Here is a 16,003-nt window from a genome sequence, read left to right as displayed (position 1 = left end):
TTCACTGCACTACTCCTTTAATGTATATGTGTAAAAGCTTTTAGATATATTTTTTAATTATTTTTTTTTTAATTATTATTATTTTTTTTTTACACTTTATCAGTCCCCTTTGAGGACTTGTATGAGAAATCAATGAAGATAAATGCAGTCAATTGCTCCTTTGGACTCTTCTAGTCAAGCCTGGCCCGAGCAGAATGAAGCAGGTAGTGCTAATCGTGCCATCTGCATCATAGAAGTGCTAACCTATTCAGTTGTATCGGTGTCTTAGAGACAAACACCATTGAATGCAGAAAGGTTTGTTCCCCCAAACCGCCTAGGTTTGGATGCCATCTGGACAATTGGCAGCCACAGTCTGGGTTTGGACCATGGTCCGCCAGTTGAGTACTCTTGCTTTAAAGTATTTCCCCATAAAAAAGATATCATATTGCTACAAGATGCCATCACTTTATAGCTAGTATGGATCCTTTTCAGTCTCACCCTGCACTGTAGTTCCTAGCTAGAGATGAGCGAAGTTACAGTAATTCGATTCGTCACGAACTTCTCAGCTCGGCAGTTGCTAACTTCAGCCTGCATAAATTAGTTCAGCTTTCAGGTGCTCTGGTGAGCTGGAGACTCTCTCCTAGGACTGTATCCACCTTTTCCAGCCCACTGGAGCACCTGAAAGCTGAATTCATTCATGCAGGCTAAAGTCAGCAACTGCTGAGCAGAGAAGTCTGTGACGAATCGAAATTACTGTAACTTAGCTCATCTCTATCTATCTATCTCTATTCCTAGCTAAATTCTGTGCAGAAAACTGTAGCAGAACTCCTTTTAAGTTAATAAGGCTCCTTGCAATTCCTTCCACACCCAGGATTGCCCTGAAGCTTTAAAAATATCCTTCCGCCAGCTAACATAACAGGTACTCTTTAAATTCTCAAAAATCAATAATGTTTGAATTACTAAGATATTTGTTACCCAGGACTGTGAACTAATCTGCAATCCTTAGAATAGTCCATCAATGTATGGTCAGCATTTATCCTACCCTTGGGACCTCCACTGATAATATCAAGGCAAAGTGCTGTACATTAGCTGTGCCTGGTACTATAGTCCAACCAATTTAATTGTAATGGGTTGAACTGCAGTAAGCAAGAGCCATAGCCATTAATTCAGCTTCTCGATAGGGGTCCCGGTGACGGGATACCCACTGAATATACAGTGATGGCATAATGTTGTGTTTATTGAATGAAGCCCACAAACCACTGCTGTGGAAAATGCAGCTCTAGAAAGTTTTCGGTCCATTGCTGCTGTAGCTTCTCTGTGCTGCTGATAGTCTACTGCAACTACCCAACTTAGATCTTAAGGGTCTATTCACACGGCAGAATTTCCGCTAATCCGCCCCCAATTCCGCTTGTGTGGAATTGGTGTGGAATCAAAGCAGAAATTCTGCAGAAGTGTGCAGGGGAGTGTGGAGTCCCATAGAAGGGTATTGGGCTTTCATTTGAGGAGGAATTCCGCTTGAGGAAATTCTGCCGTGTGAATAGACCCTTAGATTTGTTTCAAGAGGCCTACGCCAAGCCTATGGCTGATAACAAATGGAAACAGCCAAATGCTAGTCAAAAGTTATTTATTTGCACATAACAGCCGAACAATCGCAACTGGTCTTACAAAAAAATGTTTAAACACATACAAAGCAGACAAGAGTTTGGCTAGGTCATAGATTTAAAATGTATTATACTTCAAACGTGTTCTACTAAATAAAACAAAATCTGTACATATACCATTTGATGTCACCCTGAGATGTTGCTCAGACCAAAATGTTAAAACATTTTTTTTTTTCACAGAAAGTGGAGCCATTGTGGGGTCTCCAATAAGATAAAGGGAAAACGAATTCACAGTTCTATAATTTTCTATGCTATCTAAATACTGATGTTATCTGTATTTTAGGGTAAGGGATATAAAAACAAGTAATTGTTACAGCCAAGAGACACTATCTTATGACTGTACATCCATTCACTGATTAAAATGGGAAAATAAATTTTAGTTAACACAATCCATCAATCATCTACAGGGATCCAGTATGATGTACTCATACTTCAAACTAATACAAACCAGAAAAAGCATTGGTAAAATTAACGCTACCAAATAAAAGAGGCAAAGATACTGGGAAAAAAATCCTTTATGGTTTTATTTGAAGAACTTTGAGCTTACACCTCTGTTAAACCACCAAATTACAAAAATAATGGAAAAAGGTAAAATAAAAATATTTCCATTGTGCTTTCCAAAACAATTAGTACCATGCTAATGTTAAGGCAGCACCATGTTCTACTACAGTCCAGACCACAATCTGGTCAGCGTCTTTTATCTTTCCTGTCTGATTTACGGTCTCTCTCACTTCTTGACGGCCTTTTCCCTGACCGGCTACCATCAGAAACAGTCCTCTTCTGGTCAGACCTTGACGAAACTTTCTCCTTGGATGTTTTGGAGTCTCTGCTACTGACTTTAGAAGACTTGTGACTCCTCTCTGCTCCAGATGTTTCTCTTTCTCTTCGCTTCCGCTCAACACTTCTCCTGCGTTTCTCATCTCTGACGTGTCCTCTCCCTCTGCTCCGGCTACGAGACTCACTGCTACTACTACTGCTGCTGCTACTACTATCCCTGCTGCTGCTCCCGCTGCTGCTGCTACTACTGCTAGAACTACTTTGACTACTACTGCTGCTGGAGCTACTTCCACTACTGCTTGAACTGGAGCTGCTGCTAGAACTACTGGTGCTACTACTGCGGCTTCTGCTCTTGCCTACTTTGTTCTTGGTCCTTCCCCTGCTTCTGCTCCTCTTCTCTTTATGTTCTGAGGAAGTAATCTGGACCTGCTCTACCTGGGGCTCTGTGTTATTTACAGCTGTTACTATAGCTTCCTCTTTTTCGGGCACCGGCTCTTCTTCCACATGGTAATGGGTTTCTAGCCTTGTCTGGGGCTCATAATCAGCTGGCGGATGGAACATAAGTTCTGTCTCCCGTCCCTTTTCTTGTTTTTCTGTAGGCTCTACTTGAGATTCAGGCTCATTTGTCCTTTCAGATTCCGTTTCCTCATGTACTTTACTTTCTGGCTGATCATCCGTTCTCTCGTCACTCTCTACTTCCCTACTATGGTTAAATTCATCACATGATTGGTAAACACTTATCTGACTAGTATCCATTGACTGCTGCTGCTCCTCTTCCTCAATGTTGTCTCTTCTATCCTCCTCTTCCTCTTTTACTTCTTCCTCAACCTCTGTCTCCCTTTCTTCCCATTTACTAATCTGCGGCTCCTCTACCTCAACCCTACCCTCTTCCTCAATCTTTTCCTCAGCCTTAATATCATCACCATCTTCCATAAGCCTACTCTCCTGCACAATTTCTACATCTCTTATAGTAACACTAACATCCTTTTCTTCCTCAAAGGTGTCCTCCATCTCTATGTCATTAGGCAGGTTACCTGTCTCCTCATCTACCTCATGCCGAGCCACCTTACCATCTTCTGGGTCCTCCTTCTGTTCTTCATTTTCATCATCGTGCTTCTTTTCTTGATCTTTGTCTTTCATGGAATGGCGTCTAGGCCTAGCTTCCATTTTATTCAACTGCTCTGCAAATTCAGTTCGTCTACTTTCAAATATACCTAAAAGAAATAGGAGGCATGATAAGGGTTAAAAATCTGGAAATTCATTTATAAAATTACATAGTCTTATAAGGACAATTGGTACAAAACACAGAACCCAAGAGCTGCGCAATAGATATAAAGGAACTTACTATTCATTTTTTTCTGCGAATCGTCTAATAACTTCTGAGTGGGGGGACACAATCTACCAGGTATGTAGAACAGGTGGGGTTTTGTTTTGGTCCTTATATACTTGACAATTTTCACATTGTGTTCATTCCATTCTTCTTGCTGAAATTAAATAACAAATCTCTTAGAAATGTTACAACATCACATCTACTATTCGTTCCATGTAGTTAATTAATTACTTACCAAATGTGCCAGTTCAACTTTCTGCTCCAATAGTCGCAATTCCATCTGTTTGGCACGTCTTTCCTCAAAAAGTTCTCTCCTCTCATTTTCCACCTGTTTTTTCTCTTCTTCTGCCTGCACTTCAAGCTTTTGCTCAATTTCTTGTCGTCTTTTTTGCTGTAAGCCAAACAGAAAATACAGGGTTAAATCCGACCTGTCTATTGTCCTACAAATGAAGATGTTCATCTCGAGATTAGGAAAAAATATTCCTATCAGTTTACAGAGACAGATTCTTGGTCAATTTAACCATAGACTGCCCAATAATTGCCCCTTTTACAGGAGCATATGTGGTGAACCAAAAACTTACTCTCTCTGTGGCAACATTAGATTCTTGTTTGAATTTTTGAAGGGTACCCATCAACAGGCCAAATATTCGCCGATTCCTGGGTGGAAACAAAACATTTATAAAAAAAATATAAAGCCATTTTCTATTTTTAGTTAAAATAGACTCTTAAAGTGATTAGACTAAAATATGAACAGGAAAAAATATTTGTCTCACTTTTTATAGAAAATTCCTAATAAAATAACCCATGTCTACATGACCTATCTGTTCCAAAGAGTAATTGAGTGTGCAGATCAATGTAGCCTGAATTTGGTATTGTAGTTTATTCAGAATAAAATACAATATTGAATCCAGGCTACATGTTAGTGCCAGAATGTATACTTATGTACATGTCTTATTAGGACAGAAGAGTGTCCACTTGGTGAACGTCCCATTAGGAAAATGGAAAGGTAGCATAACTAGTCTGTCCATGCAAATGATTCATGTAAATATACAATCACCCTGCAAATTGCCACTGCAATAAATATGGATGCAGCTTCCCCTAGCAACAACAACTGGGCTACAATTACATGAAGTTCAAGTAGTTTAAAAAACCATTCATGCCAAGTGGCAAAGAGCTAAGCAATATATGCCATAAATAGCATTTGTGGAATTCTCCTATGTTTTGGGGATATTCCCACCTAAAGATGTTATCCCAAATTTAAAAGGATAAAAGATAAAGAGCTGATTGATGGGGGTCTGACCGCTGCAACCCCAATTATCCCGAGATTTGGGACAAAAATGTTCCCAGAATGAATTATGTATGCTTGTTCATTCTCAATCGGACCACCTAGAAAGGAACAATGCAATTTTTAGCAGCTCCATAGAGAAAGAATGGAGTGCTGGTCACGCACAGCATTCATTCTGGGGACAATTGTGCCCCCATTTTCGGGATAAAGGGGGTTCCAGCTGTCACATCCCCACAATTCAGCTTGCTATTTACTGCTCTATGGGCAAAGGAAAGCTTTCTAAGATTAAATTATCCCTTTAATAAGAAAAAAAAAAAGCATTGGAAAATGTAAACCACAAATGCTACTTTTATATGCAGTTCTGCAGCACTCATGCTTATCCACTGCTACATTCAAATGGGAAACTTGGGAGACTATTTTAGTGTGTGAAGGTTCCAGTATTTGTAATAATATGATCTAAAAAGATTCTACCTCTGTTTCCCCTTTTCATCCATGTTCTGGTCCTGTATGAGGTCTCGGCGTGTACGCTCTTTGGAGGTAGCAACAACAGAGGATTGCAACGCTGGCTGTAATAAATAAAGTATAAGATTTAAGCTGGTAACAAAATAAGTTGTAGATGCTACAAATACTTAAACTTCTAACACTTACTTTCTTATCATCCTCTTCCTCAGCGTCGCTTTCCTGGCGTGACTCTCTCCTCTGGCGACGCTCCCCACCCAGCCTGAAATATTAAATTGAAGTTTCATAATTATTTCCCCACAGTAATCATAATAAAAAATAAATAAATAAAAAAACACATTAATTTAGTACCGCAATTCAAGGGCACATTCAATGAAAAATAATTTAGAGCGCTGGGGGAGATTTATCAAAAGCTTTGTTGAGGAAGAATGGAGCAGTTGCCCATAGCAACCAGATTGCTTTAATTTTTCAAAGGTCTTACAATAAAATCTTAAATTTAAAAATGATCTGATTGGTTGCTATTGGCAACAGAGGTTTTAATCAATCTCCCCTATTGTCTTTAACCCCTTAACCACCATGGACATAAATGTGTGTCCTGGTTTGGCGGGAGTTCCCGCACCAGGACACACATTTACGTCCTGTGTATCACTGCGCGCATCAGAACAGTGCTTGTGTCATACATGGCAGGTCCCGGCTGCTAGTAGCAGCCGGGGACCCGCCGGTAATGTCCACCATTAACCCCTCAGATGCCGTGATCAATACAGATCAAGGCATCTACGGCAGTGCGGTACTTTGAATGGGTGATCGGATCGCCTGCAGCGCTGCCGCGGCGATCTGATCATCCAGCATGGTGGCCGGAGGTCCCCTCACCTGGCTCTGCCCGTCTCCCGGGGTCTTTTGCTCTGGTCTGAGATCGAGCAGAAGATCACCGATAATACTGATCAGTGCTGTGTCCTATACATAGCACTGAACAGTATTAGCAATCAAAGGATTACTATAGATAGTCCCCTATGGGGACATAAAAAGTGTTAAATAAAAATCGAAAAATGTAAAAAAAAAAGTGAAAAATCCCCTCCCCCAATAAAAATTGTCCGTTTTCCCATTTAAATAGTCGTGAAATAATACATTTCAATAGACATTACCTGCTAAGTGCACCCTCAAAGTCCCGCTGTTTAGCTGGGGGTCCTCCTCCTCCATCTGAGAGTCCACGCCTAAGTAAAACACAACAATGTATGCTTAGACAACCTGATGTCGGCTATGTTCACATCTTTATCAGATTCCATGAGAGTTGCTAAAACTAACAGTTTTTCTGATTTCCTACTGATGTTTGTGTAATATAGTGGTGGACTGTAGTCAGGCACCCAATACATCACAATTCCAGCTAAGACTACTACCTAAATCAGTGTTTCCCAACCTGTGTGCTTCCAGCTGTTGCCAAACTACAATACCCAGCCTGCCCGGACAGCCAATGGCTGTCCGGGCAGGCTGGGTATTGTAGTTTGGCAACAGCTGGAAGCACACCAGTTGGGAAACACTGATTTAGGTAGTAGTCTTAGCTGGAATTGTGATGTATTGGGTACCTGACTACACTGACCTAAACTATTGAGCTATCTTAACATATTCACTACTGCAACAACCAAAGAATACACAAACCACTCATATAGCATGAAAATGTATAAATGATCTACGAAAAACAAGTAAAATGTAATAATTACCGTAGCACAATGCCACCACGGCCTCTACCTCCAACCACATTTGGGCCTGTGATAGTCATCCTCCTTGCTGGTGCCGGCCTAGAAATAAAGTAACAAGCGTTAAGACAGGCAAAACATTATATAACAATTCGTGATTTCAGAACACTTAGGGTATGTTCACACTACAGAGTTTGAACGGAATCTCTGCTCGCACAATTCCGTGAGCAGAGATTCCATTCTGGCAGCCGCCGCCATTGACGGCTATGTAGTGCTCTCAGACTTCCGGGCAAAGAATGAACATGTTCTTTCTTTGCGCGGAACAATTTCTGTGGCAGAATTGTCCGCTGCTGAAATTGGTTTCGCGGAAACCCATTAAAACTGATGTTTGTGTTCACAGAGCGTAATTCCGATCGTGGAATTACGTAGTGTGAACATACCCCAAGGGCTAGTTCACACTGCGGACACTCCGCTTGTAGCAGAGTTCCACTGTCATCAATGGGATTCTGCTTCTCTGTGCACATTGCAGTGCCCGTCTGTGCAGTTTAACCAGATGATTTCTGCAGGGCCTGTTGTAAGCTGATATTCAACCAGCAGGATTTCGCTGGCTGAAGGTCCGCAGTGTGAACAAGCTCTAACAGGGCCTGCAGTCAGCTGTCTAGGATGCACTGCTGTCTCCTAAATGCTATCTAGTGGAGGCTTTAGCAAGCCAGCAGGATAGAAAATTATGGATTAAAGGGTTACTCCGTTTTATTTTTTATTTATTTTTAATCAACTGGTGCCAGAAAGTTAAACAGATTTGTAAATTACTTCTATTAAAAATCTTACTCCTTCCAGTGCTTATAAGCTGCTGGATACTACAGAGGAAATTATTTTCATTTTGGAACACAGTGCTCTCTGCTGACATGATCACAGTGCTCTCTGCTGACACCTCTGTCCAGAGACTTTTGACGTAATACAATGTTTTTCAACCAGGGTGCCTCCAACTGTTGCAACCTGGTTGGAGAACACTGAACTAATGTGTATGGTGGCCTCCTGACTTTGCCCATCACATGCACTTGGATTTCTCCATTTGCAATCCTTTTATTTTGAAAGCAGACAAGCTGGTGCCAGGTATCAACTTACTCCCTGCTCGCTTAAACTGAGTGTACATGTGTATAGACTAGACTTTTTTTTTTTCCCCCTTCTCTCCATCTATGTTCCTGATCCCCTGCTCTGCCTGGGGGTCAGAGCTCCGGTGTTACAGGAGCAATAGATGTCTGGTGTCTTCCGTAGCCAATCAGCGACATTGATGGTAGCCCTCACTATTTAGGATTGCCAGTATCACAGTGGAGCTGCTAATTGGCTGCGACTGTCACATGACAGAACACCAACCAATGGCAGAATAGGGGATCACGGTGGGGAACAGAGGAAGAGGTAGGAAAAAGAATTTGGATTCTTATAAAAAATAAAAAAAAATTAGAGGACACTCATGACTGACACACGGGGGGTGGGGATAGATGGGAATTAAAAGGGATTATTCAGAAAAAGCAAAAAAGCTAATTTTTTCCAAATACAGCACCACAGCTCTTCTTGGATTGTGTGTGGTATTAGAACTCTGCTCCATTTACTTCAAAGGAGCTGAGCTGCAAAACCATACACAACCTGATGACAGGTGTGGTGCAGTTTTTATAAGAAATCAGCACCTTTTTTTCTAGATAATCCTTTAAAAACGGACACATGCCCCCTAGATTTTTAACAAGCGTGCTCCTGCAAAATTGCACAATTCTGCGCATTGACCTGCGCCAACAATCACCATCTGATTTTGCGCTATTTTCATGTTGTCTGTACTAGGGATCGACCGATTATCGGTATGGCCGATATTATCGGCCGATAATCACGATTTTGGGCATTATCAGTATCGGCAATTATCTTGCCGATAAAGCGATAATGCCCCGCACCACGACCGCCACCCTCTCGACCCGCCGCACCGCACCCCCACCGTGATGCTAGGCGGTATACCGGTATGGATTTTTTCCCATACCGCTATACCAGTCGGGCCCCTCCCCCACCCTCCGAGTCAATAAAAAAATTAAACTTACCCGTAATGGGGGTGGTCAAGGCCATCCTTCCTTCATGTAGTGTCCGGGGGCGTTTCGGGTGGAGGGTGGTCCGGTCCGGGCTGTCCTTCTCCCACGGTCTTCTCCACTCCGGGCAGGCTCCGGCCTAGTACGCTGCATAGACGCCGCTACCCCGTGACGTGCATCGCTGCGCACGGGCGTCACTGCGCAGCGGCGTCTATGCAGCGTACTAGGCCGGAGCCTGCCCGGAGTGGAGAAGATGACCGCCGGAGAAGAAGGACAGCCCGGACCACCCAAAACGCCCCCGGACAATACATGAACGATGGACGGATGGCCCGGAGCACCCTGGCAGGTAGGGGAGAGAAGCGGGTGGTGGCGGCGGCGGTCTATGGCCCGCCAAAAGCCACTGCAGATCATTGATTTAAAGCGCCCGCTTTAAATAAATCAATGATCTGCAGTGGTGTCGCAGGGGGTTAAATAGCCGATAACTTATACCGGAATATCGGTATAAGTTATCGGCTATCGGCCCTAACCTGCACCAATTATTGGTATCGGCCCTAAAAAAACGATATCGGTCGATCCCTAGTCTGTACTGGCTTCTTCATTTTAGTTGATACATCAATGTATCACTAATCAGAGGGCTTACTGACATTTGCACAAATTTATGAAGTGACGTGTACAATATATTTTGTACAACTGGGAAAACCACACACTTTCACTATGCTACTAATAAATGCCCTCCCCTATAAGTCCAGTGGATGCATTTAATAAACTTATGTCCCAATAAAACTAATTTTACAAGCATCGGAAAAGGTATTCCGTGCGCTCAAACTCTTCTCAGGCATTTGCAACTTTACCTATGACAAACAGAATCTGCCTCGAAAAAGATGAATGGTAGGGGCGCTATGGGCAAAAAACATTCAATACATTTCATCATCAAAACTGGATAGAGAGATTTTGCAGCAATCTCAATTCACAATGGCATTACTAATACACTGTGTGCACTAGTTATGCTGCAGGAAATCACAGGTCTTTAAAGAGGTAATCTGGCCCTAAGACATCTTATCCAAAAGGATAGGGGATAAGATGTCGGATCGCGGGGGTCCTGCCGCTGGGGATCCCCGCAATCTAGCATGCGGCAATCAACTTAAGCCCCCTCCCATAGACTTGCATTGAGGGGAGCGTGACATCAAACGGGGGCGGAGTAGTGACGTCACGATACTCCGTCCCCGTGGTTGGGAGCCATAACACAGAGCCTCCAGCGCTTCCTTCTGTGCTTACAGGTGAGTGCCGCATTCTATATTACGGGGGTCCCCAGCGGCGGGATCCCCACGATCAGACATCTTATCCCCTATCCAAAGGATAGGGGAGAAGATGTCTTGGGGCGGAGTACCCCTTTAAATCAGTGTTTCCTAAACAGTATCACAGCGAAGTTGCTAATTGGTTGCGTCACAGTCTTGCAACAGCTGGAGGTCCGCACATAAATGTCGGACAGCCGTCAGCCTATCACTGGCCGCAGCGATGTCCCCCGTCCCCCCCCCGGGCCGGTGATAGGCTGAGCCCACTGTCATGTAAGAAGCCGGCTTCTTACATGACAGTGCGTTTAACCTATCACTGACCGGGGCGGGACATCGCTGCGGCCAGTGATAGGCTGATGGCTCTCCGACGTTCCCGTCCCAAGGAACAGCGTGAGGCCGAAGTAGGCACGTTAAAGTTTATTTTGTTTATCTTTTGCAGCCCAGGCATAGGGCTACAGCGTACAGAAGTGGTCTCAAACCTGCGGACGTCCAGCTGTTGCAAAGCTACAACTCCCAGCATGCCCGGACAGCCGTTAGCTGTTCGGGCATGCTGGGAGTTGTAGTTTTGCAACATCTGGAGGTCCGCAGGTTGGATACCACTGGCGTATGGTAGAGTTCCAGTGCCGGTGGCCCGAAACAAAGAGGAGGGCAGAGCTTGTGGGTGACATGTGAGTATTAGCCCGTTGGGCTGATAATTGGGGGGGGGAGCAGAACAGCGCTGGCGGGTCACATATTAGTTCCCCGATGTGGGGACAGCGCAGCGCTGATAATTCATTCATTCCCAAGGGGAGGGGCCCAAGCAGTATGGGAAAAATTCATATCATGCTGCACAAAAATTTCGGTATTAACCGGTATACAGCCCAGCCCTACACCCAGCCACTACGCTCTCACCCAAATACCACATAGCCCATATTATGTTCTGAAAGGGAGTTGTAGTTTTGCAACAGCTGGAAGCACCCTGGTTGTGAAACACTGCATTTAATGAATGAGCAAACAGACTAATGACCTTATCTTGCTCCCCAATAACCCATATGGCATAGAGCCCCCAAAATAGGACAATCTTATTTTGCTATTGGTGTGAACACAGTCTAAGATACAGGATTGCAAGGTTTTCTTGCTTTCCATTGATGGGATTTGCTCCTTGAATTGCAGGAATGTAGGAACAAATGGGAGTTGATGTTCTGCAGCAGCCGGACATCCCACAGGCTAGGTAATGCTGCACTAACAGTTGTCAACATGCACCACACACACATTTTTATATATATATATATATATATATATATATATATATATATATACACACACACACACAAAATACCAAGGTCACGTGGGGCAAAGGAAATGGGTGCACTAGGAAGCAGATTGCACCACAGAGACAGTGGTGACCGTTCTCTGCACGTAGCCCACACATGAGGGTGTGCACGGGTGCTCGGCCATGCGCCTCCTGCCGGCTCCGGGCTGGGCACCCTCCCTATCCCTCACACACCGCGCCCCCTCCATACCTGGCATCATTCGGGTCCCGGCCGGTCAGTTTCCGTATATTTTCGTCCACATTTTTCAGACTCTCCTTTGCCTTTTCCAGTTGTTCTTGCAAAGTGCGTACAGCTACCGCCATCTTGTCCGCCCAACTCGCTAAAGAACCACTTCCGGGTTAGAGAGGTATGTATAGAAAAAAAAATGGTCAGCCGACCTAGCGTGGCGCTATCACCCGATAACGGAAGTGACGTATGAAACACACGCCCGCCAGCGATGACTAATTAGAAGAGAGGGGCGTGGCGTCGCTGCATTTGAGTGGAACGCAAATCAGTGACGTGTAAGAACCGCGCCCAACAGCACTGACCAATTAAAAGAAAGGGGCGTGGCTTCCCCTCTGCTTGTAGTGACGAGTTAGTGCAGGCATAGGCAACTTTAGGCACTGCAGATGTTTTGGACTACATCTCCCATGATGCTTTGTCAGCATTTTGGCTGTATGAGCATCATGGGAGATGTAGTCCAAATCATCTGCAGTGCCGAAGGTTGCCTATGCCTGAGCTAGTGAATGGTGCCGTTCACTTCCTGTGATAGTTATAAATATTCCTAAAAGTTATGAATTAAGGTACCAAATGATTCTAGAGCTATGGTCTTCAAGCGGTGGCCTTCCAGATGTTGCAAAACTACAACTCCCAGCATGCCCGGACAGCTGTTGGCTGTATCAGCAGATGTCCCCCTACATTAGGTTGGCTGCAGAATCCCCTTCATAGTAGGCGGCAGATTTCCCCCCCATAGTAGGCAGCAGGTCCCCCCACCACCACAGTAGGCGGCAGGTTCCCCCATAATTGGCAGCAGGTTCCTCCATAGTAGGCAGCAGTACCCCTATATTAGGCAGCAGTACCCCCATATTAAGCAGCAATGTCCTCCATAGTAGGCAGTAGTTTCCAACATAGTAGGTGACAGTACCCCCATATTAGGTGGTAGAGTCCCCCATAGTACACAGCAGTGTCCCCCCATAGTAGGCAGCAGTTTTCCCATAGTAGGTGACAGTTTCCCCCATAGCAGTACCCTCATATTAGGCAGCAGTACCCCCATAGTGGTCAGCAGAGTCCCCCACAGTTGGCAGCAGAGTCCCCCACATTAGGAAGCAGTGTCCCCAATAATAGGCAGAAGTACCCCCATAGTAAGCAGCAGTGTCCCCCATAGTAGGCAGCAGTGCCCTCATATTAGGCAGCAGAGTCCCCCATATTAGGCAGCAACAATTTCTCCCATGGTAGGCTGCAGCAGTTCCCCCATGTTAGGCAGCAGCAGTTTCCCCTTTGGTAGGCAGCAGTTTCCCTTATGGTAGGCAGTAGCAGTTTCGCCCCTCCTGGAGACTTATTTACCTCCTGCAGCTCTTCTGTCTTCTTCCCGACGTCTTCCTCTGCATGGCCTCTTCTTTCTTCTTCCTCTGTGCTCTGGAACCTGATGACGTTACTCGTGCGCTGGAGCCGCCGGAGCACAGAAAAAGCCTCTCATGTAAATGTAGTGCAACGGGCACAAGAGTGAATGACAGGGTGAGGAGCCAATGGCTCAAACCTCCGACTGAGCGCCAAATTTAACTGTAGACGCCTCATTAGGAGGCATTTACAGTTAAATTCAGGACATGTGGAGGATGTTCCGGGACGACGGGACATCACCCCAAAATTGGGAATGTCCCACCGTATCCGGGACGGTTGGGAGGTATGGGTAATGTCGGGGTGAATGCCACATTCAAGCAGCACAGCTCCGCCTCCTTGACACTGAGAAATAAAAAGGTGTTTCTGGAAGTTTCAGCTACAGGGAAGATACAGTTTACTTTCATATATTATCTAGTACAGTATTAGCCATGTTTTCATGATCAGTAGTAAGGCTGGGTTCACACATATGTTACTGCTCAGCATTCAGTCACTATTTTTAGATAAAACCAAGAGTGTACTCACCATAGATGAATAGTATTATGAAAAGATATGCACATTTTTTCTGTGTTTTTAGGACTCACTTCTTGTTTTGGCTACAAATACTGACCAAAATATGTGTGAACCCAGCCTTAGGATATGCTTACACACAGGTTTTGAGCCTTATTTTCACAAATCTCGTTTCTGTGCTGTACATACAAATTGTGTGCAAATGTGAGATCTGGAAACAGAGCTTGGCTTCCAGATGACTGTCATTCATGTAGGAATGGGAGTGGGTGCAAAGAGTTGTTCCATTCCTTAAAATGGTACTCTGCTGCTAGACATCTTAGACATCTTATCCCCTAGGCAAAGGATATGGGAGGGGCCATCGCGCCCCCTCCCATAAACATGGATGGAGGGGGCATGGGCTGACGTCACGAGGGGGCGTGGCGTGACATCACGACCACTGCCGCCGGAATCGGGCGTATGTTTAGAACGCCGGGTGCTGCGCAGAGATCACGGGAGAGGGAGGGGGGGCCAGCGGAGGGATCCCCACAATCAGACATCTTATGCCCTATCTTTTGGATAGGGGATAAGATATCTAGCAGCAGAGTACCCCTTTAAGGCTAGGTTCACACTACGGAATTTCCTCCTGCAATTCCGCTTTGAAATTGCAGGCAGAAATTCTGCTTGCTAAAATGTATAGTGTAGTGAATGGGTTTCCATTCACAAATTCACACCTCGGTATTTGTGAAGCGGAATTTGTGAACGGAAAATCCGCTTGGAAATTTCCGCCTGAAGAATGGCGTTGCTCATTCTTCAGGCAGAAATACTCGCGGAACACATTGCAGTCTATTGGAGACTGCAGTGTCCGCCCGGTCCGAGCGGCGACTGATTCATTCAGCGCTGGCCGCATTCGTAATCTCCGGGCGGAAATTTTCTGCCCGGAGATTCCGCAGCGTGAACCTAGCCTAACACTTCAGGGCTTGGGAACGCCTCTTTGACACATGGCACCAGAGAATTAAAGCAGTTTATGCGTTATGGTAGCACAGTCAAATATATGAGGTACCGTGTGTTTCCTATCAGTGCTAACAGTGTCAGCAGCTTGGAACGTGAATAGCAATTTACACTTAATGGATCCACGGCATATTTTATGCTGCGTATTCGCCAATGACCAACCCTAGAGTGGCTGCTATGCATGAGTACACTGCAAATGCGGTATCTGGTATGAACAGACAACGCAGACACAGCAGGAGGCCTACTCTAAAAAATAAGCTGCAGATCCGTTACGTGTGACCCTACCCTTAGGGTACATTCATATGTGCATATTTTTGCTGCAGATTTTGCCGCAAATTGACTTCGATGGGTGGCAAAGTCTGCTATGCATGTGTGAAAGGAGAAAAGGAGAGTGCTCCATAGCGTGAAACCGCCTTCAGTAATCTAGTATAGTAACTAGGAACTCTTACCATCAGTGGTTGCGTGACCCCACACACAAAAATGGTAAGCGTGTGGAGGGGTAATGATGTCCGGTCTGCTGCCTTCCCAATCACAGAGCTAAAATGGAGAAAGGACTTCCAAGGGATGAATTGCTTTGAACGGTGCTGACCAGGAACAGAATGAGGTAAAAACAGCAGGTTTATTTAGTTTTCCCACAATGCAACGCGTTTCACCACACCTGGGCGGCCTCATGATGAAGCAAGCCTGATGAAGTCGCCCAGGTGCGGTGAAACGCGTTGCATTGTGGGAAATCCAAATAAACTTGCTGTTTTTACCTCATGCTTCTGTTCCTGGTAAGCGCTGTTCAAAGCCATTCATCCCTTGGAAGTCCTTTCTCCATTTACGCACATGTGAACGCACCCTAATGGTGGTGACAGTGTCATCCAGCTTTCCCAGAAATAAGGTAAGTAACGTGAATTCTCTGCGAGCTCCAGTCCTTATTGTAGAAAGGCACTTTGAACCCTCCAGATCCACTTCTACCTAATCTTATAGTAAAGTGAACTTTCACCAAGATCTGTCCACAGGATCATTTTAGGGCAGTGGTTCCCAACCAGCGTGCCTCTAGCTGTTGCACAACTAC

The 16,003-nt window shown here is 44.8% G+C and overlaps 1 protein-coding gene across 1 annotated transcript; it reads right to left on the bottom strand.

Annotated features, from left to right (window-relative positions):
* Positions 1–1,586: 1,586 nt before the first annotated feature.
* PNN (pinin, desmosome associated protein) lies at positions 1,587–12,196 on the bottom strand. Its single transcript, XM_056547274.1, has 9 exons — positions 12,043–12,196; positions 7,207–7,284; positions 6,634–6,702; positions 5,681–5,753; positions 5,504–5,598; positions 4,329–4,404; positions 3,983–4,138; positions 3,763–3,901; positions 1,587–3,631 (listed from the first exon to the last, which is right to left on the bottom strand). The coding sequence occupies exons 1-9, from the start codon at positions 12,153–12,155 to the stop codon at positions 2,328–2,330; spliced, it is 2,103 nt and encodes a 700-aa protein (XP_056403249.1). The 5' UTR covers positions 12,156–12,196; the 3' UTR covers positions 1,587–2,327.
* Positions 12,197–16,003: the final 3,807 nt, after the last annotated feature.

The sequence above is a fragment of the Hyla sarda genome, chromosome 11 (genome assembly GCF_029499605.1).
Source record: "Hyla sarda isolate aHylSar1 chromosome 11, aHylSar1.hap1, whole genome shotgun sequence".
NCBI lineage: Eukaryota > Metazoa > Chordata > Amphibia > Anura > Hylidae > Hyla > Hyla sarda.
This window is presented reverse-complemented; position numbering and strand designations above follow the sequence as displayed.